General features: G+C 36.7%; 1 protein-coding gene across 4 annotated transcripts; it reads left to right on the forward strand.

Moving 5' to 3' along the window:
• The first annotated feature begins 538 nt into the window (after positions 1-538).
• LOC120542409 (ankyrin repeat domain-containing protein 2) lies at positions 539-27,824 on the forward strand. 4 transcript variants are annotated; one of them, XM_039774886.1, is made up of 9 exons: positions 539-855; positions 2,203-2,313; positions 12,009-12,164; positions 12,851-12,958; positions 14,486-14,584; positions 16,431-16,529; positions 16,816-16,914; positions 24,503-24,662; positions 25,607-25,728. In XM_039774886.1, exons 1-9 carry the CDS (start codon positions 787-789, stop codon positions 25,624-25,626), a joined length of 921 nt encoding a protein of 306 aa, XP_039630820.1. In that variant the 5' UTR covers positions 539-786; the 3' UTR covers positions 25,627-25,728. The 4 variants fall into 4 exon arrangements, with proteins under 4 accessions (XP_039630820.1, XP_039630828.1, XP_039630814.1 ...); XM_039774894.1 differs by having other exon boundaries at positions 540-855; positions 24,503-24,606; XM_039774880.1 differs by having other exon boundaries at positions 542-855; positions 24,503-24,601; positions 25,607-27,824.

The raw sequence follows: 27,824 nt of genomic DNA on the forward strand, positions 1-27,824 counted from the left end.
TGGTGATACAAGTGACGCTCATTCACTATATAGAAGAATGGTTGTGTTTTTATGCTTTTGAAAATGTTGATGAGAATGAATCAGTACATGTTTGCAACCAAGGCACTGGAAGGTTTTTTTTTTCTTTTAAAAATGATCTGCTTATTTTTCACTTAAGATTTGATGAACAGCAGTGCTTATTACCATTAAAAATATCCTGCATAGTTTGTCTTGTTCTCAGCCTTTGCAACCACAAAGGCTGAAATTTCAATATCTTACACTCTATATGTATAGCATAACGCAAAATATGCAATACAAGTATTAAATAAGGTCATGATTAAAAGCAAAATATATTTTTTTAGATCAATCAGTGAATGGTTGAAATTGTTGTCACTCAGATTTAGTAAGGGATGACAGCAGAGTGCTGTTAGTTGCAGCTGACCAAGCTCTCAGCCAAGCCGTGGATCATGTGGATGTACAGAGCGCTGCTCCCAGAGCACACCTGTCACTCTCAGCCTCACACACACACAAATCCACAATCCATGGTGTGCTCAGGGGATAAAATAAAACCCACCATGCTCATCATTACTATGTTGTCCTTCTCGTTTGGAGTAACAGCCGGCACAATGTTTCCACCTTCACACTTCACTGGAGTATAAAAGTGGCTAGTGAATCAGAGTCAAGGAAAGTTCATTATATATTTAGCTACAGGCAGCAACCTGCCTTTTGTTCTCTTAGTGCTGCGTAATGTATAGTTAGGTGGTTATAACCTTGTACTAGTGTTTATCGTAAGGTTTGTACTCAAAGATGGATACTGAAGTTGGCTGGGCAGCTAACCTGATTGACCACAAACTGCACCTAGATGAAAAACACAATGTAAGTTGCCTATTATCTGGGGTGTACTTTGTGATGCATGATGTAAAATTAAACTGAAGGAATGAGGTGAAAGAGAATGGCTGATGAAAGATCTTTTCATATGAAACTGTTTCTTTTCAAAGAGTATTTTTAATATCCTGAAAGTGTGTTTTAATAATATATGTGAATGCCACTCTAGGACCGTCATTCCATATTCTCATAGAAACTGACTACACAGAGTTAGGTTTTTTGAAGTGTGATATTTTGACTTTTTAACATTGTGTTCTGAATTGGATTTTGCATTTATGCCACTTTTTTGTGAGTCAGCACTGCCCATTAGGTGCAATGATCTACATTTATGGAGATTTACATGATCTCCAGCTTAAACAGTGTCTGCATGCAGTTTGCATGTGCCCTCTGTATCCAAGTTGGTTTCCAGTTCAGTCTAGTTGCACTCCAATTTAGAAAGACATGACCATTTGGTAGATTTATTACTTTAAAGTGTGTCCTGTGGTGGCCTGCAACCCTTTAGTGTAAGAAGCATACTTGGAGAATGAATGGAGGGCCACATTATACACAAAGTCAATTAAATGAATAATCTAGAGCTTTCAGCAGCTTCAGCTTCCTGGACTGTAACTGGCATGTCATACAGCCCGAGGCTATATGTGGAATTTTTTTTCCAATTAAACAAATGATTGAGACTACAAGCCTTTCTTTAAAGCAAATAAATGCTAAGCCAGAGAAATGGAATGGTCAGTTGAAATTTTATAAAACATAAAGACAGTAAATGTGGCAATATTTGATTGAACTGGTTAAAATTGTGTTTCTGAATGATTTACACAGACATAAAGAGCACCATTTAGCTTTGATGGAATATTGTAAGTATAACTATGGAAGTGCAGGCAGGCTCATTTATCAGCTAAAGCGCTGGAGAGTCTAAACCTCGACACCGCCAGTGTAGTCTCTAGTGACTGACTCTCTTAGTGTCGCTCTGAGTAAGCTACTTTAGCTGCTTGTAAATTGTTCTGTATCTCTGAACAAGTGAAGCACCAAGGGACAGTTTTCACTAAAGAGAGAATATAAACAATGAAGTGTATTTGTGTTTGCTTGAAGTTACAAGGCAGCAAGATAACTGGGTATCCCTAAATGTGGCTGAAGTTGCTCACTTTGCACTTCGAAAGAAAATTAAGTCGTATCATCAACCTGTTGTATTCTGTTTAAACATTTTTAATATGGTGTTGACATGAAGAAACACTAGGAAATTAATTAGCATAAAGGTTTTGTTGTTTTAGTAGAAGCAGAGCTGACTGAACATCCCAGAAGTGACATATGTGTGCGTGAATACAGTTTACTTTTATTGTGTTTCAGAAACGTAAAAAAGATATTGATCAGAAACTGGAAATTGTGAAGATATTTACAAAAGAGTTGGAAGGGGAAAAGTACAAACCATCAAGAACACCAACATTTCAGTTTACTCAGGTAAGAGACGTAAGACAATAAAGGGCGTAATGAAATGTTACAAACATAATCAAGCCACTCAACCCACTTCCTTTGGCTACTCTTAGATCTCTGTAATGCACAACACACAGGGGTTTCCAAAGTGAACTTTGTGTTATTTCCATGAACCTGTCATCTTTGTAGTGAACTTAATTTTCATATTTTTCTTTTTACAAATAAAAGGTAACAATAGGAAGATGTCTAAACAAATATATGAATCAATTTAAATTATCCTTCAAAGGTAAACTCTCACTTGGCGTGTAGGTTCCTGGTCTTGTTTAACTCACAGACTCCATTACTGCAAAATTCAACCATGATCCCAAACAGTCCTGTTTTTCATTTTATTTATGGATAATTTAAAGACAACTACAGAAGAAAGAATAGATGACCTTGTGACCTTGCATTGGAAGATGTGATTTTAGAAAAAGGACAGATAAAGTGACTACTTATTTTCCAGTGTCACAATCCGTCTTCCTGTCATGCATGAATATGCAAGAAAACACACACAGAGAACACAGAAGAACATGTCTTTATTTATTAGCATATTTTATTAATGAATGCTATATTTGTTCAAATTTCACACTAAGGCACTGTGTTGTGCCTAATTTTTGAGCTGTAGAATAGACTGAATTCTCCTAAGCCGCTTTGTAGCGGCAGGACGTTTACAGTCAAGAATGATTCATTGATTATGAAAAATCAAGTACTCTGTGCCCCATCTAACTTCCATGCACTCGATCTTAAATCTCAAATAACTCTGACAAGGTTTACACAATGTTACGCTATTATGTATTTTATCAGCTGTTAGATCCGCACTGTTACAACTGATTTACTTCGAAACAACTTCTAAAGTAAATTAATTCATCTGACTTAAGGTGTCTTCAGACTCAGAGAAGTGACTGCGAGTGAAACTGGTTAGTACAGCATTTTGAGGAATGTGGCCGCTGCTAACTGCTGCGAGTGGCCTTAACAGCTCAGACAATAAAAATACTTGTGGTATTTGCCATTCAAATGACCTAAAGGTGTTAATCTGGTGATCTCAGAACAGTTCAACTGACTGTAGAATGGTAAAGACTTAGAAAATCATGTATGTGTGTGAAAGTGGTATGCATTGCTAGCAACATGTGTGGAAAAACTGCTGTGGGGCCTAACACTATGGCAGGACACAAGGATATTCACTGTATTTTTTATTGCATTAGGCTGATTGTCATCATGTGTATCTAGATGGCAAATAGTACCACCCATGTTTATTATCAGGCACTTGGACCCGAGTTCAGTTGATGTGGCTAATGAGCCTATGATGTGGAGCTTACATGCACTCCCTTAGGTTCCAGTGGGGTTTTTACGACTCCAATTTGTTCATACAGTCCAAGGATATATTAATAGGTTTACTGGTCCTGTATAGGTACGCGTGGGTGTGTTGGGCAGACTGGCACATCATGATTGTGTAAAATCAAGATCTGTGTGTCCTATCTAATTTGCACCCACTTGCTCCTAAATCTCAAATAAAGGTTGAAAACATTTTTTGCACTTACAGTATGTATAGTTATTATAAACGCTATTCCTCCTGCCTTGCACATAGGGCAGGGGTCCTCAATCCCAGTCCTGGAGAGCCGCAGTGGCTGCAGGTTTTTGTTCTGACCTGGTTGCTTAATTAGAAAGCAATTCTTGCCAATAAAGCACTAACAAGCTATGAAATTAAATTAACTCTGCTATGTCAGGTCATTCTCATATCCTAGATTTTCTTTCCCTTTCTATCATGCAAATGATTTGAAGGCTAAAATGGACGAGTAATTCTCAGTCCTTCACTTTTTTCTCTTCATTTTTCTTCCAAGTATTTAATTAAACCCAATAGTGCAGATAAATACACACAGGTGTAAATGTAAATAAGCTAAATGGAGAAATGCTGCTCTCTCTTGTCATTTGCATGTTATTGATAATAAGGAGCAATTAAAATAGCTGTTTAAGACAAAATTAAGCAATAAGGGCTCAAAATCACTAAAGTGAAGCAGAAGGGTTACTTTAGCAATAAGTGCTTTTTATTAAGCAACTGGGTTGGAGCAAAAACCTGCAGCCACTGCGGCTCTCCAGGACCGTGATTGAGGACCCCTGACCTAGGTGCTATCAGGATACCCCAATGTTTTACAGTGATGAGTTCAAAAATAAAGAAAATTATAACTTTGCCAAAATGTGTTCTTAATGACATTGTGCCTAAACCCACTTGTCCCTATCACTCCTGTTTCCCAAAAGCGTTCCTCTTCCCTTTTTATCTCCATCCCTGATCTATAAGGTCAGATAACCCCAGACAATACTACTTATGCCTCAGTGGTATTGTGATTTGTGAGGCTGTTTTCTTCTTACATCATTTTTTTTCTATTGATTTTTAAGGAGTTTTGATGTTGGATTCTGTGATTATTTCTGTTATTATGCATCTCTGGGAGGAAGTTCAGTTTTATTATTGTTATGTTTTTTATACACTTTAGAACACCATTTTGTTTTTCTATGAGCACTGTCATTTTGAGTAATAAAAACTATGCCATGCCCCCCAGAAGTTACTTTATATAATGCTACTAGCGCAATACCATTTAAGCCGGGGTGAAGTCAAGTTCTTTGTTCAACATTGTGGATACATTGATACTCTCTAGCGCTTGTTCTTTATTATTTTGTAAATTCTGGTTTGCAATTTTTCTCATTGCTTTTGACAATAATTTAGGCTAGGTATTTGATTTTGATTTTTATATTTTATGAGTTCCCAGTTAAAAATTTTTGCCTTTTATGCAAAAGCGTGTATTTTTTGTGCTTTGTCACATGGGTTGTTAGGATGTTTTGCTTAAAGAATATTACAAGTTTTCAATATAGATATTCATTGTGGACTGACATTGTTTCTGAGTAGGTCCTTACAATTAGTGATCACAAACAGTATGAACAATAGACTGATAGTTGCATGAATGGTATCATTAAGTGGAATGGAGTGGGATTTAATTCATTGTAAATTCCTATCTTGCATCCATTGTTACCAGATTAGATTCTGGCTCAGTACCACTGTAAATTGATAAGTATGTAAAATTGAAAGGCTCTAAAACATCTTTGTTACCCAGTAATTAGTACATCCCTTGGAAGGAAAGCTAAAAGGAAATTCACCCCATTAGCCACGTTTGTATCACAAGTCTACTTGAAACAAGTATGCAGCAGGGTATCACAGTAAATTATTTCAGCTTTGCATTTCATTTTTTTTTTATTGATTTTAATTAAAAGCAAATAATATTCCATACAATCAAATCAAACTTAACAAACCAAAACTCAACCCCCTCCCAAAAGAAAGAGAGGAGAGCAAACCAACAAAGCAAGTCTTTCTTTAAAAGCAGCAAGAATGGATGAGTATCCTTTTCCTCGAAATAGAAGTTTATTCTAAAATGTTATTGATTAGATCCTGCCATACAGTAGTTTTAAAAAGTTTTGAACAGATTCTTTACATGTGAATTAGATTTTTTCCAATTTCAAATAGTACGGGACATCAGTTACCCACTGACTTAAAAGTGTTGGGCTGGCATTCTTCCAGTTCAGCAAGATAAGTCTGTGTGCTAGTAGTGGGGTAAAGGCAATTACAATTTTTTTGTCCATCTCCACTTTAAGCCCATCTGGGAGTCCATGAAACAGAGCTGCTAATTGTTTAAGAGTGACTGTGATGCCAAGGGTGTCTGATAGGCATTCAAAGATTTTTGTCCAAAATTATGTTAATTTGGTGCACGTCAAAAACATGTTGCCCAGTGAGGCAGGAGCTCAATTGCAACGTTCACAGGTTGAATCTTGCCCTGGAAACATTTTGAATAATTTTAAATGAGATAAATGCACTCGATTGAAGATGTTAAGTTAGGTGATTGAGTGCTTTGCCTGTATGGAGCTTGAGTGAATTCTGTGCATGGCTGCCTTCCACTCCTTTTCTGAAATCTGGAATAGAAATAGGTGGAAGATATGGAAAATTGGGCAGGTTTCGTTTAGCAAAGTTTCTTGTTTAAAAGTAGTGGAACAATTGTGTTGATGAGAAGTTAAATTTAAAGCTTAATTGCTCATAGGATGCAAAGATGTTGTCTATATAGAAGTCTCTAAATGTTTTAATCTCAGACATTTTTCAAACACCAAATACTGTGTATGTTTGAGAGGGTCGAAAAAAGCGTTTGTCATGTAGCAGTGCAACAGATAAGGGCTTCTCTGTCTTAGTGCTTCCTACATTGGTTCCATATTCTGAGCGAATGAAGGGCAATTGTTTGTTGTTGGTGTATTGATGATAACTTGTATTTATTGGGGCACAAAGCAGGGAATATAAAGAAGTACTGCAAGATTTGAATTCTATTGCAGACCAGGCTTTTGTATATTCATCAATCTGTGTCAATATCCAGGTCTGCATATTTGCCGTTAAGTAATAAAATTTAAAGTTAGGTAGTGCCAAGCCCCCTTCTGCTTTAGGTTGTTGTAGAGTCACCCTTTAGATGCGTGGATGTTTTGAATTCCAAATAAATGAAGTTATGATTGAATCTCATTTTTTAGAAAATGATTTGTTCATGTACAGTATATGGGGGATGCTTTGAAATAGAAAAACAATGTTGATTCTTCCTGTTAATGTGAGATGGATGGTAGACCATCTATGCACATCTTGTTTAATTTCTTTCATGCAGACAGCAACATTTTTTTGAAAAAGAGTTTTATATTTACTTGTGATATTTACCCCTGGATATTTAAACTGATCTGCTAAGATAAATGGGAAGGTGTCCAATGTAATATTGTGTGCTAGAGAGTTCACTGGAAAAAGCAAACTTTTATTCAAAGTAATTTTGACTCCAGATATCTTTTGAAAATCAGCTAGTACTTTTTGGACGGAATTTTGTGGGTCAGATATGTACAGTACCTCATCAACTACATATAGTGATATTTTCTGTTCAAGTCCTTCTCTGAAAATCCCCTTTATCTCTGATACATCTTGAAGGTAGACAACCAATAGCTCAATTGCGATTGCGAAGAGCAGTGCTGATAGGGGTCATCCTTTTTGAGTACCATGTTCTAGTTTGAAGTAGTCTGAAATAAGGTTGTTAATTCAAACTGAGGCTTCTGGACTAGTATAAAGTAGTTTCATCCATGCACATATATTTGGGTTGAACCCAAATTTGTGCCATGTGGTGAATAGGTAGTCCCAGTCAACCAAATAAAATGCTTTAGTAAGATCTCTGGGGTCTTTGATTTAATGGGTAAATATATTACATTAAACAAACATCGGAGATTAGAAGCTAAGTGTCTACCTTTAATAAATCCATTTTGGTCTCGTAATATTACAGAAGGAAGCACTTTCTCAATTCTTCTGGCTAGAACTTTGAAGAGTATCTTAATGTAATTATTCAGGAATGAGATTGGTCTGTATGATGCACATTGCAGTAAATCCTTATTTTTCTTAGGAAAGACAGTTATTAATGTTTGGCAAAAAGTTTGAGGTAGAATTTTGTTGTCTTAGGCTTCTATAAATATTGCTAATAATAGTGGAGCTAACTTATTTGAATTTTGTTTATAAAATCCACTGGGTGGCCATCAGGGCTGGTTGGTTTACCACTTTGAAGTGAGTTTATATTGTCTAGTAATTAGACTGAGTAGAATGTAAGAACTTATAGTAGTTTCTAAATGTGTCGTCAAAAATAACAATAGTATCATACTTACAAGATTTGATAATCGGCAAAAAAACTATTGTATATGAATAAATAATCAATTTTTGAGTAACAATGATGAACTTGTGAGATGAAGGAATATGCTCTAAAGTTAGGATTTAAAAACTTACATGGGTCTGATAAGTTCTGATCCATTACAAACTGTATAATTATTTTTACAGTATTAGATGTTATCGCCACTGTAGCTGAAGACCTATCCAAGTCTGCATTTAAAACACAATTAAAGTCTACCATTATAATTTTATGAGTGTTCATTTTAAGAATAGATGCAAATACATTTTGCATGAAATCTCTGTCATCCACGTTAGGTTAATAGATATTTATCAGAATCGCTGTAGTATTAAATAAATTGCCCATCCCCATGACATATTGCCCTTCAGGATCAGATATTATCTGACAGTAAAAATGGAATAGTTCTGTGTATTAAAATTCCCACAACACTAACTTTCTTATAGTTATGGTGAAACATTTGGCAATCCACTCTCTTTGCAACTGAAACTGGTCCTTAATTATTATGTGAGTCTCCTGTAAACATACTATCTTGGCATTTAATCCTGTTAAGTGAGATAATACTTTCTTTCTCTTTAATTCATAATTGAGCCCTTTGACATTCCAGCTCACAAAATTCACTGTTTGGTCATAAAGACATTGCTCCTGAACTTTTTTTGATGTTTTGTAGTCTTACGTTACGGTAGTACATTGTTACATATGATAGTTTTGACCTAGATTTCATATTTTTGCCAGGTGTTATGGCTGTGAGGCCTATTTTTATGTTGACACGGTTATTAGGGTAGAAACCATAAATAAGAAATAGCATTGCTCTCTTTCTCCCCCCAACCAAGTTTTGCATTTCAAAGGAGATCACACAAAAAACATTTTTTAAAAGCAGAAGCCATTCCTTTTATTTTTATGTCATTCTTTTTATTTGACATGTCATTTTCTAACCTGTTTAATTGAGAGCAGGGTAATGGGAGGTCACATATTCTGGAGACTATCCCAGCTAGCATAGATCGCAAGGCATGAAGAAACCCAGAACAGGGCACCAGTCCATTGCAGTGAAGACACACACAAACGCCCAAACACCAAACACACAAGGGAGAATTTTGCATCACCAAGTCACCTAACCTGCATGTCTTTGGACAGTTGGAGGAAATCAGAGCAGGAAATTCACGCAGACATGGTGAGAACATGCAAACTCCATGTAGAGAGGACCCAGTACACAAAATCCTGATCTCTTAACTATGAGCCAACAGTACTACCACCATGTTGCCTTATTGGTTATTTGTGTTTATTCTAATATTATGTAACGTTTTCACAAGAAAATAAACACTTAATGTCCAGACAACTAGCTCTAAAATTCATTTTCTTGGGTGGCCTTGGGCGTTTGGACAGTATGGCATACAGTATCTGTACATGTTACATTAAAATCCCTTGATACCTTTCAGAGTTGTAATTAGATGGACAACATCTTCTACTTTAGAAAAGAATTTTCATAGTAGATTGATGATGAAATTAATTCAATTTTTTATTTGCCATTTGCTTTTGTGTTCTTTTGTATTTCTTTATTGAATTAGCTTTCTGATTTGCTGAAGCAGTTTAGTCCTGACAGCAGGGAAAGTAAAGTAAAATTCTAAATGTTTTTTAACATTACAAATATCAACAAATTTAATTGCCAACTGAAAATAATAAGACATTATGAAATGCTACAAAATAAACAGGTAGAGTTTGCCAGTTATCTCCATTCAGCTACAATTTCTACATGTTTTAAAATGTTCACAAAAATATCTCCTGCTTTAGTCAATTTAATTTGTTTTTATTCACTGCCATATTCATTATTCTGTGTATACCCAGCCAGTTTCTCTAGCACATTTATATAGTCCTGCTCTGGGAGACATGGGCACAAAGTAATAACCCATCTTGGGCATCATGGCAGTTTACAATATTATTCATGGTCTAGAGCCAGTTTAAATATAGTAGAAAGGCGAATGTTTTAGGATTATTGCAGTTTCTTGACAATGCAGAGTGAAAGGTCTTGAGATTAATATGCCTGCAAGTATGCCTTGTGATAAAGGCGCTATATAGGCGCCTGACCCGGTACAGATTCACACTGAAGCACGTGTAAAATCAACAGGCTTTTTATTTCTTTCTTCAGCTGTGGGGCACGTCTTCCCCATGTCTCACCGGCCCAACACAGTCCCAAAGCACAATTCAGCAATCAACCAACCCTTCCTTTGGCACCACCACTCCTCTCAGGCAACCTCGTCCTCTTCCTCCCGATTCTGGCCCCTGAGTGGTGGATGCTGGCCCTTTTATTGCCCACCCGGAAGTGCTTCAGGTGCTTGATCACCTATGTCTAATTGCACTTCCGGGCGGGGCTGTAGTGGTGTCCATACAGGCTCCGGGATCCATGCAGCACCCCCTGGCAGCCACCCCAGATCCCCACAGGGTTGTGGAGAACTCCATCTCCCATGGAACCCTGTGGGAAACTGAGGCACCCTTGTCACCCAGGGAGGCTGCCACCATGCGTCCCAGGGGAGGTACTGAGGAGGCCACGGCTGCTCCCCTGGAACATATGCAGAAGGTGCGTCCCGACTGGGCATGGGACCTGGTCGCCCGCCACAGTCTGTTGTTACATATTTCAAGCATATTGTATTTTAGAAAGACATGATCTATAATAGTGTCCTATGTTTTGTTTTTAAAAATGCAGTAAATCACTGTACAAAAAACAAAACTTAATTATACATATGGAGTTTTTTAAAAAGTTAATTTACATGTATCTGTGGTATAAATATGTTTTTATTATATCCTGTTGTTGCATTTTACTTCTCATTCATGGTGGCTCATCTTTGTTGACTGGAACCTCTCCCAGACATTAAGTCTGTAAAATTTTCTCTGGGAATTCAGTTTTCTTTCCACATACCAATAATGTGCATTTTCAGTTGATTGGAAACTCTAAATTGATCAGGTATGAGAGAGTCGCCCTTGTAATGGACTAGCACCCTGTATAGTAATAGTGCCTGCCTTGCTTCCAGTGCCATTAGGATAGTTTCTGACTCTTTGTGACTCTGACATTGAATAAGCACCTTTAAAAAATGGATGAATAAGTGAATGTTTTCTCCAAATTGACTTAAGAAATATAAGAAGCACACATTAATAAGTCTCCTCAAATAAACACAAATAATTACAAAAAGGTAATTATACCTATTACTGTAGTTATAAAGAAGCCCCTGTAGTGTTTTTACACACTTGTGCTTAATAATTTGTTGGCTAAAATCACTCACTGCTAATGTGTCAGAGACAGGCTACAGTATGCAGCATCGTTCAGAATGACCATCAGTTTTGTCTTCTTTCTCTCCTTCACTTCTACCTCCAACAGGTTGAGAGTGAGTCCCATTAACAGAGCCTGCCTTCTCAATCAGCTTGTTGGATTGGTTAGACTCTCTTGAAGTGATGTTACCAGCCCAGAAGGCCAGAGTCTAGATATGTGCCCTGACTATCACAGATTTATATAATCTGTGCTATACCTTATACATCTGGGACAGTTCATTGAATATTCTTATAAAAAGTGCTTTGTTTTGTGGAAATTTACATTAGCTTGAATGTACTATTGGGAAATTCATCTCATTTCTGGCCTAAAACAACTCTCTCTGTAGATGGTGTCAGATGTTGTTTCAGTCTAACCAAGCAACAATAAAGTAAAGGTAGTCGCACATAAATTCTGAAACAACACAGATGCTGTGACAATTCATCTGCCAAAATGTCTCAGGACTTTGGAATGTTGACTGACATGAAACAAAAGAATTGCTCACACAGGACGCTCATGCAAACATTCTAAAAGAGAAATATATTGAAATGATAAAAAACATGATTTGTTTAACTACTGAGAGAGCAAAATAAAAATATGGTCTACTCTGTTTGTTTATGTTTAGTGGGATCCCTATCAGTTTGTTGAAATTTAGTTTTTTTGTGTAGGTGGATGACAAAGTGCGAAAATCTTCAGTGGACCTGCGTAGGGAGATCATTGATGTCGGCAGCATCCAGAATCTTATAGAGCTGCGTAAAAAGAGAAAGAACAAAAACAATACAGCATCTTCTTCAGCTGATTCTGAGCCTGAGCAGCAAGAAGTTGTAAGTGTGCTGGTAAATTTGTCAAATATAGGCAAATTGGACTCAATAAGATAGATGTCAGTGTGAAACTAGCCACTCCCATTAGTACACAGACAGACAGTTTTATTTTATTTGTTCTCCTGTTTGAAATCTGATTGCTTCTATGTGGATGTGAATACCTTGTAATATCTGGTCAAGTCATATTTTATAGTAACATGAGGTCAGAGCATTCCATAAGCCTCTTCTCCTACTTCTTCCCCTAGCTTTTTCATCTGCCACCCAGCTCTGTTACTTGATTAGTCTTGACTGAAGTTATTAAGCCTTCATCTAATACTTTGATGTCCACAACAGATGTCTTCCCCAGTCATAATCACACTAAAAACACAATATGCCAAAATAATATCTTACAAATCAGCAGAACAAAACTCTGACACTCTTGCTCGGTTTGTCTAACTTGCCAGTTGCCAAGAGTCTTGTCCCAAGACCTATACACTATTACACCACCACCCTTATAGTAATGCTCATAAAGTAGGCAATGCATTTAAAGATAATTCATGTCCAAAGCATCAAAGCTAAGAGGCAGTTGCTCAGAATAAACTGTAGTTGCATCTGTCAAAATCATTTTTATATTTTCTTCAATATCCTACTTTGTTTGTTTATGTATTACCAATGTAAAGGATTTGGAAACATCTCTAGATGTTTTTTAGCCAGGACCAGTGAACAGTACTCATTTCTTGTGGGCAGCTGTAGAAGGGAAGGTGAAAGTCATTGAGAAGTTCCTTGAAGGTAATGGGAATCCAGATACTTGTGATGAGGTGAGTTTCCATGGCATACTTTTTGGCTGGTGTCACTGACATGCTACTTTTATAATAGGGAGCTATTGCTTACATATTTACAAACAGACAAGTATATTATTATTGTTATTATTATTACTATTATTATTGTACACATCCTCAAAAGGAGTGGATCTTTTTATAAGTGGGAATGTCACCAAGTAGAGCAAAATATACAAAAAAGCACATTTATTGAATAAATAAACACAAAGAGACATTGAGCAAAGGGAGAAGAAAAGGACTAAATAGAACTAAAAACAACAAGCTTGCAAGCCTTCTAGGCCTAACTAATGTGGTGCTGATTCATGTCTATCAGATGGGTTGGCTTACCTACTTGCAGGTGTTAAATTTCTAAAAAGAACTTTCCTTTTTGCTGATCTCTTCTCTCTTTCATTTTATATCCTATCCTCTGTTTCTGATGTAGTATAAACCCCTATCCAAGCTTACTCACAAATCTAAGCTCAAAAGCCTTTATGTTTGATCCAGTGTGAAACACCATATTGTGGAACATGACAAAGAGTTCAAGTTGTTAATTTAGCCTCTAAATTCAGCAGGTCTCAATCCGATCAAATATTATGGAATGTGCTGGAGAAAGAAGTCTGATCATTGGAGGTCCCTTATAGCTTACTTAAGGATTCTGCTGCAAATGTCTTGGTGCCAGATACCAGAGGACACCTTCAGATGTTCAATATATATATATATATATTATAATTATATATAAATATATTCATTCTTAGTTCTGTGTCACATTCTGATTACTGTATTTGGATCCTTATCTACCAGGTAACGCTTCTGGTTGGTCGGCCAGTTGGCCAGCATTCGCCATGTCCTCTCAGTTGTGAAAAGCAGATTATAGATATGTTCTACCACGGCAGCTGGTTCACTTATTTGACAGGGTGAAGACTGGAGTATTACATTCTTAGGTCTGAGTAGAAATCTGATTATTTGGGTGGTTACCTACCAGGTAACGCTTGTGGCCTGTCAATAAATGAGCCAGTCGCCCACTAAAGGCGAAACACGTGTCGTATACTCTCTGTAATATTTGGCAGACACTGTATCACATACACACACACACACACACACATATATATATATATATATATATATATATATATATATACCTGTATATATATGTATATATGTATATATATACAGTATGTATATGTATATATGTATGTGTATGTATATATATATGTATATGTATGTATATATATGTACAGTATATATATATATATATATATATATATATATATATATATATATATATATATATAAAATATTCATTGTTGTTAATATGCCCTATTTCCTGACTGAAAAACTAGAACATAATCCATCAAATAGGATAAAAAAGAAAAAGTAGTCAAGGCATTTAATGTATAGTAAAAGAATAATTATGACCATTACAGAATATTTGAAATTTTTTACTTAATGAAAAATTCTCTTTATATTTTTTATAATGTGTGCATATTTCAACATAATTTTTATTATAATCCATATTTTTTTATCCAGTTCAAAAGGACCGCTCTTCATCGTGCCTCTCTCGAAGGACACACTAAGATTGTACAAAAACTCTTAGACAGTGGAGCAGCTGTTAATTTCCAAGACAGGGTAAGCTAATCGCTGCATTGTTGTGTTTCGTACTGCAATATTATACTGGGCCAAATGTTTGGTAGCCATTCAGGATTAGACACTCCTCAACATTCATAGGGATGAAGCTCTAAATATAATGACAGCATGAAAAAAGTTTACTTGAGGTTTTTGCAAATTTATTAAAAATAAAAAAACTGAGAAATCACATGTACATAAGTATCCACAGCCTTTGCTCAATACTTTGTCGATGCACCTTTGGCAGCAATTACAGCCTCAAGTCTTTTTGAATATGATGCCACAAGCTTGGCACACCTATCCTTGGCCAGTTTCGCCCTTTCCTCATTGTAGCACCTCTCAAGCTCCATCAGGTTGGGTGGGAAGCTTCGGTGCACAGCCATTTTAAGATCTCTCAGTCTCCAGAAATGTTCAATCAGATTCAAGTCTGGGCTCTGGCTGGGCCACTCGAGGACATTCACAGAGTTGTCTTGAAGCCACTCCTTTGATATCTTGGCTGTGTGCTTAGGGTCTTTGTCCTGCTAAAAGATGAACCGTCACCCCAGTCTGAGGTCAAGGGCGCTCTGGAGCAGGTTTTCATCCAGTATGTCTCTGTACATTGCTGCAGTCATCTTTCCCTTTATCCTGACTAGTCTCCCAGTTCCTGCCGCTGAAAAACATCCCCACAGCATGATGCTGCCACCACCATGCTTCACTGTAGGGATGGTATTGGCCTGGTGATGAGCGGTGCCTGGTTTCTTCCAAATGTGACGCCTGGCATTCACACCAAAGAGTTCAATCTTTGTCTCATCAGACCAGAGAATTTTGTTTCTCATGGTCTGAGAGTCCTTCAGGTGCCTTTTTGCAAACTCCAGGCGGGCTGCCATGTGCCTTTTACTAAGGAGTGGCTTCTGTCTGGCCACTCTACCATAAAGGCCTGATTGGTGGATTGCTGCAGAGATGGTTGTCCTTCTGGAAGGTTCTCCTCTCTCCACAGAAGACCTCTGGAGCTCTGACAGAGTGACCATCTGGTTCTTGGTCACCTCCCTGACTAAGGCCCTTCCCCCATGATCGCTCAGTTTAGATGGCCATCCAGCTCTTTGAAGAGTCCTGGTGGTTTCGAACTTCTTCCACTTACAGATGATGGAGGCCACTGTGCTCATTGGGACTTTCAAAGCAGCAGAAATTTTTCTGTAACCTTCCCCAGATTTGTGCCGCGAGACAATCCTGTCTCAGATGTCTACAGACAATTCCTTTGACTTCATGCTTGATTTGTACTCTGACATGAACTGTCAACTGTGGGACCTTATATAGACAGGTGTGTGCCTTTCCAAATCATGTCCAATCATCTGAATTTACCACAGGTGGACTCCAATTAAGCTGCAGAAACATCTCAAGGACGATCAGGGGAAACAGGATGCACCTGAGCTCAGTTTTGAGCTTCATGGCAAAGGCTGTGAATACTTATGTATATGTGCTTTCTCAGTTTTTTTATTTTTAATAAATTTGCAAAAATCTCAAGTAAACTTTTTTCACGTTGTCATTATGGGGTGTTGTGTGTAGAATTCTGAGAAAAAAATGAATGGAATCCATTTTGGAATAAGGCTGTAACATAACAAAATGTGGAAAAAGTGATGCACTGTAAATCTTTAGTTTTGCATTTTGTGCGACAATACTTCAAAGCAAAAAAAAGGAAAGGGAGTGAATGGCAGTATATTAATACTACTAATTTAATTTTTATATAGCCCAAATCATGGTGCACCTTTGTTTTATTAAACGATACTGCAAACCCACCTTCACTATATTATGTAGAAAGATTTGTTTTGGCAAACATAAGTGTTACAGAGCTCAATAAATGACTCTTCTGCAGTTGGACAGCACTGCGATGCATTGGGCGTGTCGGGGAGGACAGCTGGAAGTTCTCAAAGTGCTGCAGAAGAGTGGTGCTGACCTTAACATGAAGGATAAAGTAAGTGCAGACAATTTCAAATTTATCTTTAAATATTCCTTGCATTACTGTTGTGTACAGACCATGTTATCTGTGCCATGCAGTAGAAATATGAATCTTACATTTCACATGGACCACACAATTACAGATGTTCAGCGCCTTATTTTCAGAATGATCATGAAACATTTGACTTGATCAAATTATTATTACAGAGGCATCCCAGCCAAGCCTTAATTAGAATACATTAACTGTGGAGTTAACTAAAGGAATTCATATAATGTGGGTATTTTATCACACATGTCTGCAGCTGATGAGCACTCCTCTGCATGTGGCAACGAGGACTGGCCGCTTTGATCTGGTAGAATATCTTATTGCCAGTGGAGTGGACATCAATGCTAAAGACAGGGTAGGCAACTTTGTTTATTAAATTTTATTTTGTTGTACAATGTCCTAAGTGGCTATAAATAGTTTCTAAATGGTAGCTATCTTAAAATGCTGTGTCATTTGTATTATACTCTAATTCATCATCTTCTCTGTTGCTTTACATCAATCAACTTCCCTGTTACTTTCAATATAAAAGAGTAAGTTGCATATGTCGTTTTGAAATGGTGAATAAGAAATTTTTGTGATGTGTCAGTTGGTGCTACATTTAACTTATTTTCACTTAATAATGAAAAGAAACACGCTTTAATGGTACGTGTTCTCAATATGTGAGACTGACTTTGTTTGACTGCACAGAATTATTGGTAAAAGAATTTTTAACACCATCTGCCACCAAAGTTAATAATGAGTTTGTTTTTGGGTCAGTTCCATTTAGTTTCTTTTTGTAAAAGGCACTTCACTGAATATACTCTCAGAGCCCTTCAACTATTTAAAACTAGCACCAGCAGTAAACTTATAAACTGTTCTAAAAATAACCACACAAATTAATTTAAATTCATAAAATATGAAATGATGGACAGCTCTTTCTATTGTTACAGTGATAAGAGTAAAACCATTATTAAAAATAACGACGGCCTAACTCTAATTTGAAAGCTGCCAAAGAATGGTTGTAAACATGAAGTAGTCACAAAATTAAATGTGTAAAGCACATATTTAATTGGGGTGCTGCTTTGGCAGAGTGGTTCAGAACTGCTGCCTCACAATTCCAGAATCCTAGGTTTGATTCTTATGCATCAACTGCCTGCATATTTTCTTCACGCCTGAATGTGTTTTCTTCCCACATTACACAAACATGCAGGTTTGGTTATTTAATAACTCTAACTTGACCTGGTGTGAGTGTGCATGGTGTGCATGAGTGTGCTCTGTGATAGACTAATGCCATACCCAGGGCTGATTGACATCTTGCACCCGGTTCTGCTGATTGAGGTACATCTTCTTCACAACCATAAACAGGATATGAATCGATGTATATTTTAAATTTGATATGAAAGCTAGATAAAATGGCTTCTTGTAAATATGAATGCCTTCTAGTTTTTTTATGTTTAGGTTTTCTGAGTCTTAATGTCTCAGAAATACATAAATATGGAAATCTATTCCTAAATCTGCACATATGGAAAGTCATTTACAGGGAAATAAATTCTTTTTGCTAGCTCAAAGAGTGAACATTTAGTGTTAAATCCAAAAATCTTTTAAAAACACGTACTTTCAATAGAGGGATTATTTATAGGCATAGACAGGTATGAAGTAACCTGAAACATCCTCAGTCAAGCATGTTCATGTGCTTTAGAAATGATTGCAGTGGACACTTAAAATATAGGCTTTTATTGCTGTATTTTTTTATAATGAGACTTCCAGAGTACACAATTGAAAGGTGCTTAACAAGAAGAGTTACAACATAACTGTGTACATATTTCTCTGTACTTTTGCAAATGAAGCAAATGTATCAGAGGGACTAGGATAGCAGACATGTGGTCCATTGCCATTAGGACATATGGCCTATCTTACCAGGAGTTGTCTTTAAACAAAAGAATCACCATTTTTTACTGAACCATTACAGCAGAAGAGAGTTTTTTCTTAGAGATGGCTCTTTTATTGTGTTGTACAAACTGTTCATTCACCTTAAGCATTAGGAGATGTCTCTGGTTTGGTGGTAAAGGTAGGTGGCATCACACAATCTACAGCTATTTGCCATTTTATCCTAAAAGGTTTCCTCAATGTTTCCTCCCACAGTCCACAGACATGCAGGTTAGGTGGACTGGCGATTCTAAATTGGCTCTAGTGTGTGCTTGGTGTGTGGATGTGTTTGTGTGTGTCCTGTGGTGGGTTGACACCCTGCCCAGGATTGGTTCCTGCGTTGTGCCCTGTGTTGGCTGGGATTGGCTCCAGCTGACCCCCGTGACCCTGTGTTCGGATTCAGCGGGTTGGAAAATGGATGGATGGATGGTTTCCTCAATTAAATTTAACTGTAATCTAGGTAATCATCGATTACCGGCTATAACCTTGGCTGTTTAAGAAAGGAGAAGCCACACTCAGGGCTCAGCTATTTTGTTTGTGATTTCATTAAATACAAAGGTTCATTTTATTTAAAAACACTTAAAAGAACAATTATTTTTAAATTTGTAAATTCACATATTCCCAGAACCAAGTATACTAAGGAGGATGCTTTGCCTTGCCCTTCTGATGAAAGCCCAATTGATATATTTCTCCTAGTTATAGTCTCAATAGTTTTAGGAGGAAAGAGCATACAGTATATCAAATAAACTGAGTTGTGTTTTCTATTAATTACAATAAAGTAATTTATTATAATCTTGTTTTATCATGATGATGTTTTGCTTGTTGGTCAGATTTGCTAGTAAGGATTTCACGTGACGATACTACTGTGGCTAAAATTCTCAAAGGTGCTGAAAAACCATCAGATAATGCTCCTCAAAACCCCATATTTGTGTCCAGTATGTCTCATACATCTTTTCTAAAATTTGGAACTTAATTTATTGATACCAGAAAATTTTCGGTGGAAATGCACCCATGGGATTATTAAATATCGTTCTTAGTGACCTTCAGTATTAGAAGATTGCACAGCATGTCAGGGCTTGTAAGGCACATGGCTGTTTTAAAGATGCAGGTTGGATGATGGATGGATGGATGGATGGATTCCAGGCTGCAGATTTATTCTTTACTTTAATTAAACTAATTCATTATATTTTAAGGCTTATTTGGCACCCTGTCTGGCTTACACAACTACTCCAGTGGTTATTGAAAGTGTAGTGAGAATCCCTACTGGAAACTGTTTTGCTGGCTGCACACAGAGCTATGAGACAGAGTCAGGGCCATACAAGCACTGGTAATGTAAAAAAGACTGGTAGTGGCAGTTAAAGTTGACATTCCTGAGCAACAACATAATCACCGCCGGGGCTGCTAAGGGTATCTTAAGCGTAACACCACTGCCCCAGCACTGTTGTAAGTGGTGTATAAGCATTGAAAACACAGAGATAATAAATGGAAGTAATGTGTTAACTCCTCCAGACCAATAGGTGGCACAAAGCCTCGCTAGAATATGTGACTGCGCTACAACTTTAATTCAACAGGTTTAATGGCTGTTGACATTGACTTTCGGGCATATAAAATCTCAGGGTTGCAGGGACACCTCGGGCCACTTAAGAGAGTTCTAGCAGACCCTCTCTTAAAAAACATAGGGCTGCTCTTGTATCTGGAATTAATTCTGTAACGTCAATAAGAGAGTTTGGTTTTAAGGTCTGCATCACTTTTATAAAAAACAGAATATCAGAGGATAAAAGGGCCTGTTTGGTGCTTGGAACCATGGGCAAGTGAACAAGCCTCCCAGTGAATAGTCAGGGTGAGCAGACTCATTCTAGGAAGGCCTAGAAAGGCATCACATGATTCTTATTTGGGTCCTGTTACTGTTCTCCTGATTTTTGACTATTATTATCCTTTAATATCTGTATTTGTTTAATAAAAAAACAGTTGTTTAGTGCTACAGATGCTGTTTTTTCAAAACAATGCCCTTTTTAGAGGTCAATCACTGGCATTAAATTAACTTCTCACTTAACTTGCCTTCGTGCTCATTCTGCAACCTCAGAAATTAAAAACAGTGTTAGTTTTATTTTTATTCCAGAATATAATTATTTGTTACAGTCTTTTTAGACCACAGTATTCTATATCTACATTTTTTATTTTCTTTTAACTACCTTTTTAAGATTTTGAGTTTTTCTAACCATTCATTTTCTAGGTCTGCTTTTTCCATTAAAGGGTAACAGGCAGCAGATTCCCATCCCAACAGCATCAGGAACAAAGCAAGAATCAGCCTTACGAGGCAAATTTAAATTCAATTCAATCAATGTACAGTGCATATCAGTCAAATGAGAGAGGAGAATTAAATACCTGCAGAAAACTTCCAGACACAAGGAAATTGAACTCACCTTTCTGGAGCTGGGAGGCAGAGATGCTAGTAACTGTGCCACCCTTCTCAAAAAGGAGTGCCCTTACAATGGGGTTCAAATAAAATGGTAGCCAATAGCTAATCGCTGTAGCTTACTTGGCACTATTTGCACCTCTTGGTGTTTGTCATGAAGAAGTTGTTGTAATATTTAGGACTACTGATCCACTCTGTTCCATAGACCATTTTGGTAATTTTTTCAGGAGACTAAAATTACACTGGCAGAAAAAAATTATTTCAATGTGTTCAGTTAAATGCCCCATAAGTCGAAAGAACTGGCATCTAGCTAATAAACTGGTTGGAAGAGAAGCCCATAGCCCCAGGCCCAGGACCAGAGTTGCCTACTCCTGCTCTAAAGCTTGACATTCTGGAAATTTTGGAGGAGGCACAATAGGACAATAGTTCACCCATTCTCTTTGTGTTTGCGTAGGTTTACTCTTGGGAGTCTGCTATCCTCCCACAATTCAACGACAAGCTGTCAAGCTAATTGCTATGCTAAATTGCTTGGTGTACTTGCATGTGTATGTAAGAACAGAAAATTGCGAGTCTATGTGCTTATTTGTCTGTGTGTGTGTGTGTACGGGTGCTATCTGCAACAGACTGACAAGATGTTTCAAAATGTAATTCTGTCCAGAAAATGGATGGATAAGCGTCAGAGATTTCTAAGGATGATACATTTTAAAATAGAAAAAAAGAAAGCAAAACAAAAAACAAATTCATCTGTTTACATACTACAGTATACCACTACTAATATTTCTGCTTAGGCTCTGAGTTTCTGTAAACACTACTAATTACTTGATTCTCTATCAATTGTTTACAACTACCTCAATATTGATTAGTGCCTTCACTTCCATTCTTTGAGAGAAACAGGCTTTGTCCACACACAACCAGTTCTATTCTACTGTGTTTTTTGAGCAGTGATTTGATGGACCTTTCTTATCATCTTAAGTGCTGCAGCTGATGCTACCCCAGCATTCAAATTTACTAAAATAATTTACATCAGCTTCATGCTAATCAGACTATATTAGATTATATGGAGACTTTACATTTGGCCCAACAAAGGTTAGAATGTAAAAGTCTTGACAATGATCACTCAGTACATCAGACTTTTTTATTATTTAATAGCTTAGTCTCCTCATCCAGGTACTTCTAAAAGTTGTCAAGCATTCAGTTTCTGCCACATGCCTCACTACTTTGTTTCAGGTGCCCACAACGCTTTTTGTGAAGCATTTCTTCATGGCTACTATTTAGCATGCACTTTGCGTTAATTTCCACCATTGTGCCCAGTGATGCTGGAGTAGACCCAGCCGGAAATCTTTAACTTGGATTAAGTAGATTCAGAAATCTAATGGATGGACGGGCAAATATTAAATTGAAGGCAGTTCTTCATATTACATGTATACAGTTTACACTGCATATCAGCAGTCCATCTCTTTTATCCACTGTATAAAACTAACAGCATGATTTTTCAACATACATTTTATTTTATTTAAACGGCAAAACACGATGAATAAAATAAAATCCCAAAAAAATGTATATGTTCCAAGGACAATTCATACAACTCTCAAATCCATCTTAGAGAGCTTATACATCAAGAGAGCGCCATCTATAGTAGTTATAGAAAACAGAAAATTACACACAGGTCACACATGCATAGCTTAAAATTATGTAATTAGTAATGAATGTTGTCAAATTCTGAAAAATTCTAAATGGATCTTCATGAAAGGATAGTGATTTTTGGTATAATATAGAACATTGCCCTCCCGCTTAGTTATAGAAGATTGATTTGGATTCCTCCAGTTGAGCAAAGTAAATCTTTGTACAGGTAGTGTGGTATAGGATATCAGAAAAGATTTTTCATAGTAAAATGTTACTCCCAGAGGTATGCAGAACATTTCCCCCAAAACGGCTACAGTGTAAAACATTCCCAAATCATGTGACCAAGCAATGCAGATGCTGGTGACATCCCTCTCAGTTTGGATCTTGCATTTTAGACAACTGAAGACAAGATATATGTGGGCAATGAATTTGGTTGAATGATGGCATGCTTGGTGTGTATTGAACCAGATCATACTATATTTTATGAATTTCATTCATTTTCAGAGATTTTAGTTCAGAGATCCTCAAAGACCCCCCTCCTTTTCTTTTTTCATCTTATTTATTTGTTTGTTTGTTTGTTTTTAAGAAACTTGATTAGGACTAATAGTATGTGTGATTAAACATATTAAAAAATAATTCACATTTTTTTCAAATGGTGGTGTAGTGTAATGATATGGAACTGGACTCCAAGTGAATTAACCTGCCTGTGGTCCAACTGCAAAAATACATATAAACAGTTATAAAATGTCAGTTCTTATAAAGTGTCTTGGTATGGTGTTTGCTACTATATGGTAAAGCCACTATGTAAAAAATAAAGATTTTACTTTGCACTACTAGTCTAAAAGTGAAAAAAGATATATTATTGTTAAGATCTAGTGCCAGCTTTAGGAGTGTTCGTGAAATAAATTTTCCATATACTGGTGAGTATATAACAATACCTACAATCCATGTGTTTATTTCTATAAAACCCATATGTAATATTTATGCATTACAATTCCATAGAAGCAAAATAATCACATTTCATCTTAGGTTAGAATTATGAAGTATTCCTCCTTTTGAAACAGTGGGTGCAGATGCAGTTGTTCAGAATTGATTACTGTCATTTAACTCATTATCTAACATACTGTAAATATTACCAACTAAATAAAAGAGCACGCTTTGTTTTTATGAATAAGAACAGGATTATTACATTTTACAACTGTTTACTTATTCTGAGCAACTAGAGCACCAGTTATATATTCAGAACTGATTAAAGAATATGTTTATGCTGCAGTCTTACATCTGGTGGGGAATTCAAAGGTGACAATGCTAATTATTTTTAAGAGAAGCAAAGCCCAGCCACAGAGGATGCACAAACCAGGAGGAGTGTTTCTTCATGTTGGTCCCAAGCCTGGATAAATGGGGAGGGTTATGTCAGGAAGGACATCCGGTGTAAACTTTTGCCAAATCCATCCATGTGGACAGATGATCCACTGTGGCAACCCGTAACGGGAGCAGCCAAAAGAAGAAGATGGATACTTTATGTTAATTCTTCCTCAATGGTACTGAAAGTGCAGTGCAGCTTTTCTGTCACAAGAGGGTGTCAGTTTGATTTGCTGAAGCTTTTTTTCTAACAAATGGTGTTTATTTTAATTAGTCTTTATTTTATATAGTACCTTATATACTTGTTGATACTGTAGAGCACCTACAAAATGCAAGAAGAAGCTAAGAAATGTGCATTTTTATTGGTACATTAATAACGCATGTCTGGGCCATATTGTCAATGTTCACCAGTAAATCTTGTCAGAAAATCTGAATGGAGGAACTGGTGGAGCTATTGGGTATTTTCAATATGTTGCTTCTTTCACTCCTTCATGTGAGTAATAAGCAAGACAACCCTATGTGGGGGTGATATATTAATCTTATCTGGGTAAAAATCAAATCCAAGCGAAAATATATTGCCTATTTTGGAAGCAATTCCTTTTCTCATCTCTGTGTCCCTGTTTACTTCCACCATTAGGAAGGTGACATGGCTCTTCATGATGCTGTTCGTCTGAATCGCTACCGAATTGTCAAGCTGCTCCTTCAACATGGTGCTGATGTGCAAGCCAAGAATGCTGTGAGGCTTTTACATTACCAAAACAGGAACTCTGCACCCTGTACAATCCAGAGGTTTAAAGGGAAGCCTATGCAGATAAATATATGTACTGTAGAATTTCGATATTAACAGAAAAATAGCAGTAAATAATAAAAAAATAGTTTACAGTGTGACATGAGTTGGCTTTCTAACATGTTAATCAGGAAAAATATCATTTATCCTATGAATGAATTCCTTCACTGCACAATAAAGAATGGCAGCAGAACTGTGAAGTGATTAGAACTGCTGCCTCATAGTTTCAGGGTCCTGTATTCACATTTCAGTTGTAGTCACTATTGGTGCGCAGCTTGCATGGTTTTACTTTGTTGGCATTGGTTTTTCTCAGGGTACTATAGTGTCCACCCTCATATAAAACATGTCAGAGTTAGGCTAATTGGTGACTCTAAATTGGCTCTATATATCTTGATGTAAGTGTGAGCATGAGCATGCCCTACGATGGACTGTGCCCGGTTACTTCCCATCTTGTACTCATTGTCGCTGAGGTGGGATCCAATCCCAATTAATCATGTATTAGAAGAAAAGTGGACAAACATGCAATGAATAAATACCAAAGCAGTTTACAGTTTACTTCCAGGAGGAGTTGTTAGGAGCAGAATTTTATTTGAATATAAGAACCTGTTCTAATATATATGTTAAAAGATTGATGTTTAAAAAGTCTTGAACTATTTGTAATCTGAATGTATAATAAGTCTACAGTCAAAATAATTTTCATGTTGAGGATAGTGTAATAGGAATAATGGATGCGTATCTGCTCTCTGTTTCTTTCTGCATTTCTCAAGGCAATAAAAGCATGCATGGATGAAGTTTCACGGCCTTGTTAGATTTATTTTATTTGAGTATTATGTTCTCTTGATTGGTTTGTTGGGTTTATTAAGAAATTAATCAATAAGACAAGTACCAGACATAGCAGAGAATGATTGACTACAATTTTGCAATGACTTATTAAGTTGTATGTGTTTTCTTCAGGAAGGAAAAACTCCCAGTGAATTGGTAAAGGAGTGGCAGTTGGACATGAAAGACATTCTGGAGAAAGTGCTTCTGAGAACCGGTTGTACATATGACAAAGAAGATTTAAAGTTATGAAGAAGCCAGCAAAGTCTAAAGATCTCATTGAAAGGGTGAGATTTCTTGGAATTCTTCATCTGCAGAAGGAAACGCCGCTCCCTGTTTATCCTAGGTGGAATTATAAGTTTTCCAAAACAAATGAAACACAGTGATTTAACTATAATTTCATCTCATATACTGTTTACTTGTACATGCTTTTACATTTCATCTACTGCTGGGCTTTCATTAAAATGACTTAATTATCAGAAAAAACTTCTCAAGTGCGTATTTCTATAAATAGAAATCCAACCTCAAAGACAAAATGCAGCAAATTGACTTAATTTTGTTGCCATCTGTTATTTTCCTGGTAGTGGAGTGTGACTAGAAAAAGATCAGACTGAACAGCTAACAGACCTCACATGAGTATTGTTTGCCCCTCGTGTGACCCCCCGTGCATAAGTTTCAATACTTAAAATTCAAATCATTGACTATTCAACATTATGCACAAAACGTGGTGTTGCTATTTAGAATTCTTGTTCCCAGACAACTAAGGGTTACTGTCTTTGTGCTCATAAATGAATTCCCGTCCCACAACTGACTCCCACCCACACCCACACACACCCACACACATTTCCACTAAATAAATGAAATTGCAGCTTTAAGTCCCTCTGTTGAGAAGCATAGCATGTAAAAACTGCTGCTCATTGTATAACATAATTGTTACTCAGGGTCTCATAGCCAAAAAAGTTCACAACACCATCTTTATACAGATTAAAATGAGGCTCAAAATGACATTTTCATCAGCATTCCACACTTTTTGATTCAGTTACTTACCAGATGTACAGTCTGGGAGAATAATATAACAATTAATATATGTTGGCCAAGTTGTAATTCATAGTTTGAAGACAAAATCCAATAATATTGTGGTTAATGATTACACAAACTATGCACGAAAATGACTTAAGAATGTATCTACAGCCCCAAATTGACTAATAATTTGTGGGTTATGCTGTTAATACGCTCAGAATTTGTCTGATCAGCAGCTTAATTTATCCTTATGTCCATGGCCTCTGGAATTGGGGAGGCTTGGGTTACTTTTAGTCTATTGTTTTGTACATTGTAATATTTTACATAACCCAAGGAGCAAAATTTACAGCTCAGTAACGTGGCATATGTTGTGTATTTGTCAGACGTGCAAATGAGAATTTAATGGTACTCTGTACACGTGACAATAAATTTGAACTGAACAGATTACACTGCATTGCATTTTTTTTGTCACATCAAAACATTACATTTTTAAAACAACAGCAACATTGGTAATTTGCATATGGCCAATAAGTGTGCAATACCAATCTACAATTAGCATTATGCATTTTCTGTGGTGTGGAGTGTGCACACACAATAAAGAAAATGCTTAGGAAATGAAAAAACGCACATAATGCAATATATCTAAGCCTAAAGGAAACAAAACAAAGCACCACCAACCCAATTTTAATTTATTTTTTATAGTGCATACTGTAAGGCAATTCTGGCTCTTGGGTAATTATTTAAATCCATAATGTGATAAAGAAACTCTGTTTTTTGGCTTTAATGCCAGTACAGCTTTGTGATTTGTAGCAATTTAAAATCTTTGAGTGAATTTTAATTATCTTCATATCATTTCTGTATACCACTTCTGGTCATACAGTAGGAAGTCCTACAGCAATCTCGGTGTACCAGATTCCCCCACCACCTCCCATTCCCCTGTGGGGGATGCAAATGCTTTGTGCAGTCTATGGTCACGTCTGCCTGCTACATATGATGTCTTCTATTGAACTGCTAATTTGACATGCTCTTTAATATAAAGTAGCTTCTACCAGAAGAAGCTGAAAAATGGCTTATAGGATATTGTATATGCTTAGAAAATGGGGGCAGATATCACTCGGGTATTTCCAGAAAATGACAACCATGTGTGGTTAAGGATTATCCTATGAAAGATAGCATCTATTCAAAAGTTCTTAAGTATCCAGCAGGCTTTTGCCATTAATTGAACATGCTGAACTATTTCAGGATCTTAGAGTGATAACTTCATATAAAATCTTTTTTCTTTATTCTCTATATGCTACCCATGGTTCATGTCATGTCATTTCCTAACCCATTT

Source organism: Polypterus senegalus, chromosome 1 (genome assembly GCF_016835505.1).
Source record: "Polypterus senegalus isolate Bchr_013 chromosome 1, ASM1683550v1, whole genome shotgun sequence".
NCBI classification, from domain to species: Eukaryota; Metazoa; Chordata; class Cladistia; order Polypteriformes; family Polypteridae; genus Polypterus; species Polypterus senegalus.